Below are 2,561 nucleotides of genomic sequence, written 5' to 3'. Positions count from 1 at the left end.
GGTTAGGGTTTTTAATTAAGGGTTTAGGGTTTTTAATTAAATTAGGTTAGGGTTTTAATTAAATTAGGTTAAGGTTAGGGTTTTTAAGTTAAGGGTTTAGGGTTTTTAATTAAATTAGGTTAGAGTTTTTAATTAAATTAGGTTAAGGTTAGGGTTTTTAAGTTAAGGGTTTAGGGTTTTTAATTAAATTAGATTAGAGTTTTAAATTAATTTAGGTTAGGGTTTAGGGTTAAATTAGGTTAGGGTTTTTATTACATCAAATAATATCAAAATAACTCAAAAAATTTCTATTTTTTTACATAAAATAATATAGAAATATTTAAAATATTTGTACAAATAAATTTAAATACGACAATCAATGTTTATGCCCGGGGGATTCAGTGCCACATGGCGGCCGTCGACAGTTACGCGCTGGATTCCTCTTTTCTCTAGCTTCCGGCGGCAGTTGTTGTTCCTCCGGTGGGGATTTTGGTTCTTTCGGTTCGGCATCTGGTTGTCGGACTTGGGACGATGATCCACCTTTAAAGAATAGTGTATGTGGAGGTGTTTGCATCAAGAACGGCGACGGTGTTTGAAACCCATACGTTGATGGGAATTGGTAAAAAGGAGAGCTCCCCGACAGCCCCCCTTGCGATCCCTCGTGTGCCGCTGGCCTATACATCGGCGGTCTGCTCGGCATAACAAGAAATGGAGCTGAACCGGGCATTTGGCTCCAACCTGCCATAGGACTCGGAAAAGGATACATATAAGGGTTAGGGTACATATAAGGGCTAGGAAACGCACCTGGCATCATCTGAAAAGGCAGTTGCGTGGGTATCATCGGTTGAACTGCTGCGTCGGGTGACTGCATCGGTGCTCTCGTTGGGCCTGGTGATCTTATGGCCGCTGATGATGAGCCGAGTGAATGTCTGGGCCTCGTTGAGGGGCTGCCTTCGTCTTGTCGTCTTGGATTTAGAGGCCTGCGCCTTACCCTCTCGACACGTATTTGCCGCTGCCTCTCATCTGGAGTCAGTAAATACGGCTTGCCATGGATCCTAAACCATGGCATGTATTCTGGAACGCACGATAACTCCGGAACGATGATTGGTTCCCGAGTAGGTAGATATTCATACTGATCTTCCCACATTTCCATGTACTCAGACCAGTATCTCGGCCAATCCGTATTCAATTGCCGAAGATCGACTTTGTGTTGATCGTCAAACACCTCAGGAACCACCGAAATCGGTTGTCTACATCTAAACTGTCGTAGCGCTCTGTCTGTTTGGTGCGGCTCCACGGTTGCGTAGTTGACCAACACGACTTTCACGTGCCAAGCTTGTGGATTTTGTAAAAACTCTTCCGGGATTACTGCCCGAATTGCCGGATCCTCGTATGGTGTCCATTGAAACTATATGAACATGATAGAAATATTAGTTATATACATAATACTAAATACTAAATACTAAATATCAATTGAATAACGAATGTATGGAAATATCTATTTGCAATAATACTTACTTCTGCTTCCGACTGTTGGTCTAATAGAACCCGTATATCTTCAAGAGAGGACGGTAATCGAGCATAACTTGTCGGATGGTTCCACCTAATTAAATAAATTTTTAGCATACTTTTATTTTTAAAAATCTACATAATAATTGTAAAATGTAATATAATAAAATTTACCTCGTTATGAGTGGGAATGTATATGGGTGGTTCACTCAAGGACGTAGAAATGGAAAGCGAAACCGTGCCCATGACTGTAGTAGTGACAGGCAACGTCCGATGTTTGCTCTCCTCGGTCGCGTCGCCTCGCACATCTCCCGATATAATGTTGCCAAGACGGCAGACCCCCAACTCAATTCACCGGCTGCTCTAAAATCAACGAGTTTTAGCAGCCATCTTAGATGTACGCGGCTCCGTGAAGTGTCGGACATCAGATAACCTCCAATTATTTGAAGAATGTATGCCCGAGCATATCAGATTCTTTCAATTTCGGTTGAATCTTCATCCAGATCAGGGAATGTGTCACGTAACCAGCCCATCTTGACCTTACCTCCCTCCATTTTCTCCGGAATAGCGCTTAAAAGCTCGTAGCATACCGCCTCCCAATTGCTAGATTGGGCAGACCCGGTGACTGGGTGCCCGTCCACCGGCAATCCCAATTGCAGACTAGTATCTTCTAGAGTGATAGTGCACTCTCCACATGGAAGATGGAATGTGTGCGTCTCGGGTCTCCACCTTTTGATCAACGCACTGATCAGTTTCGGGTCTAACTTGCATCCCCGGCCTACAGTCGCCATGTGCCAAAAATCCGCTTCCCGCAGGTAGTTCTCTACCAACGGTGATGGAGGAGCATGCATATTTCGGATATTGCATTCCAATACCCGATCTTCAGACTTTTATAACAAATAATAAATTAATAATTATCTAAAAATGCATAAATAAAAAATTCTTAAATAATATTTAAAAATTAAATTTAACACTTACCATTGTCATTTGTTCCACCGATATGTGATGCCTATCAAGACGAGTTAATGATCCGGCCATTGATGAAATCGTACAAATTTTTACGATTTATAAAA

At 42.0% G+C, this 2,561-nt stretch overlaps 1 protein-coding gene across 1 annotated transcript; it reads right to left on the bottom strand.

The window, feature by feature from the left end:
* Positions 1-353: 353 nt before the first annotated feature.
* LOC121219050 (protein transport protein sec31-like) lies at positions 354-1,526 on the bottom strand. Its single transcript, XM_041096510.1, has 2 exons — positions 1,498-1,526; positions 354-1,387 (listed from the first exon to the last, which is right to left on the bottom strand). Exon 2 carries the CDS (start codon positions 1,130-1,132, stop codon positions 356-358), a length of 777 nt encoding a protein of 258 aa, XP_040952444.1. The 5' UTR covers positions 1,133-1,387; positions 1,498-1,526; the 3' UTR covers positions 354-355.
* Between the last annotated feature and the right edge of the window lie 1,035 nt (positions 1,527-2,561).

The sequence above is a fragment of the Gossypium hirsutum genome, chromosome D07, assembly GCF_007990345.1.
Source record: "Gossypium hirsutum isolate 1008001.06 chromosome D07, Gossypium_hirsutum_v2.1, whole genome shotgun sequence".
In the NCBI taxonomy this organism is placed as follows: domain Eukaryota; kingdom Viridiplantae; phylum Streptophyta; class Magnoliopsida; order Malvales; family Malvaceae; genus Gossypium; species Gossypium hirsutum.
The sequence above is the reverse complement of the archived record's forward strand: the minus strand, read 5'-3'. Positions and strand labels throughout refer to the sequence as shown.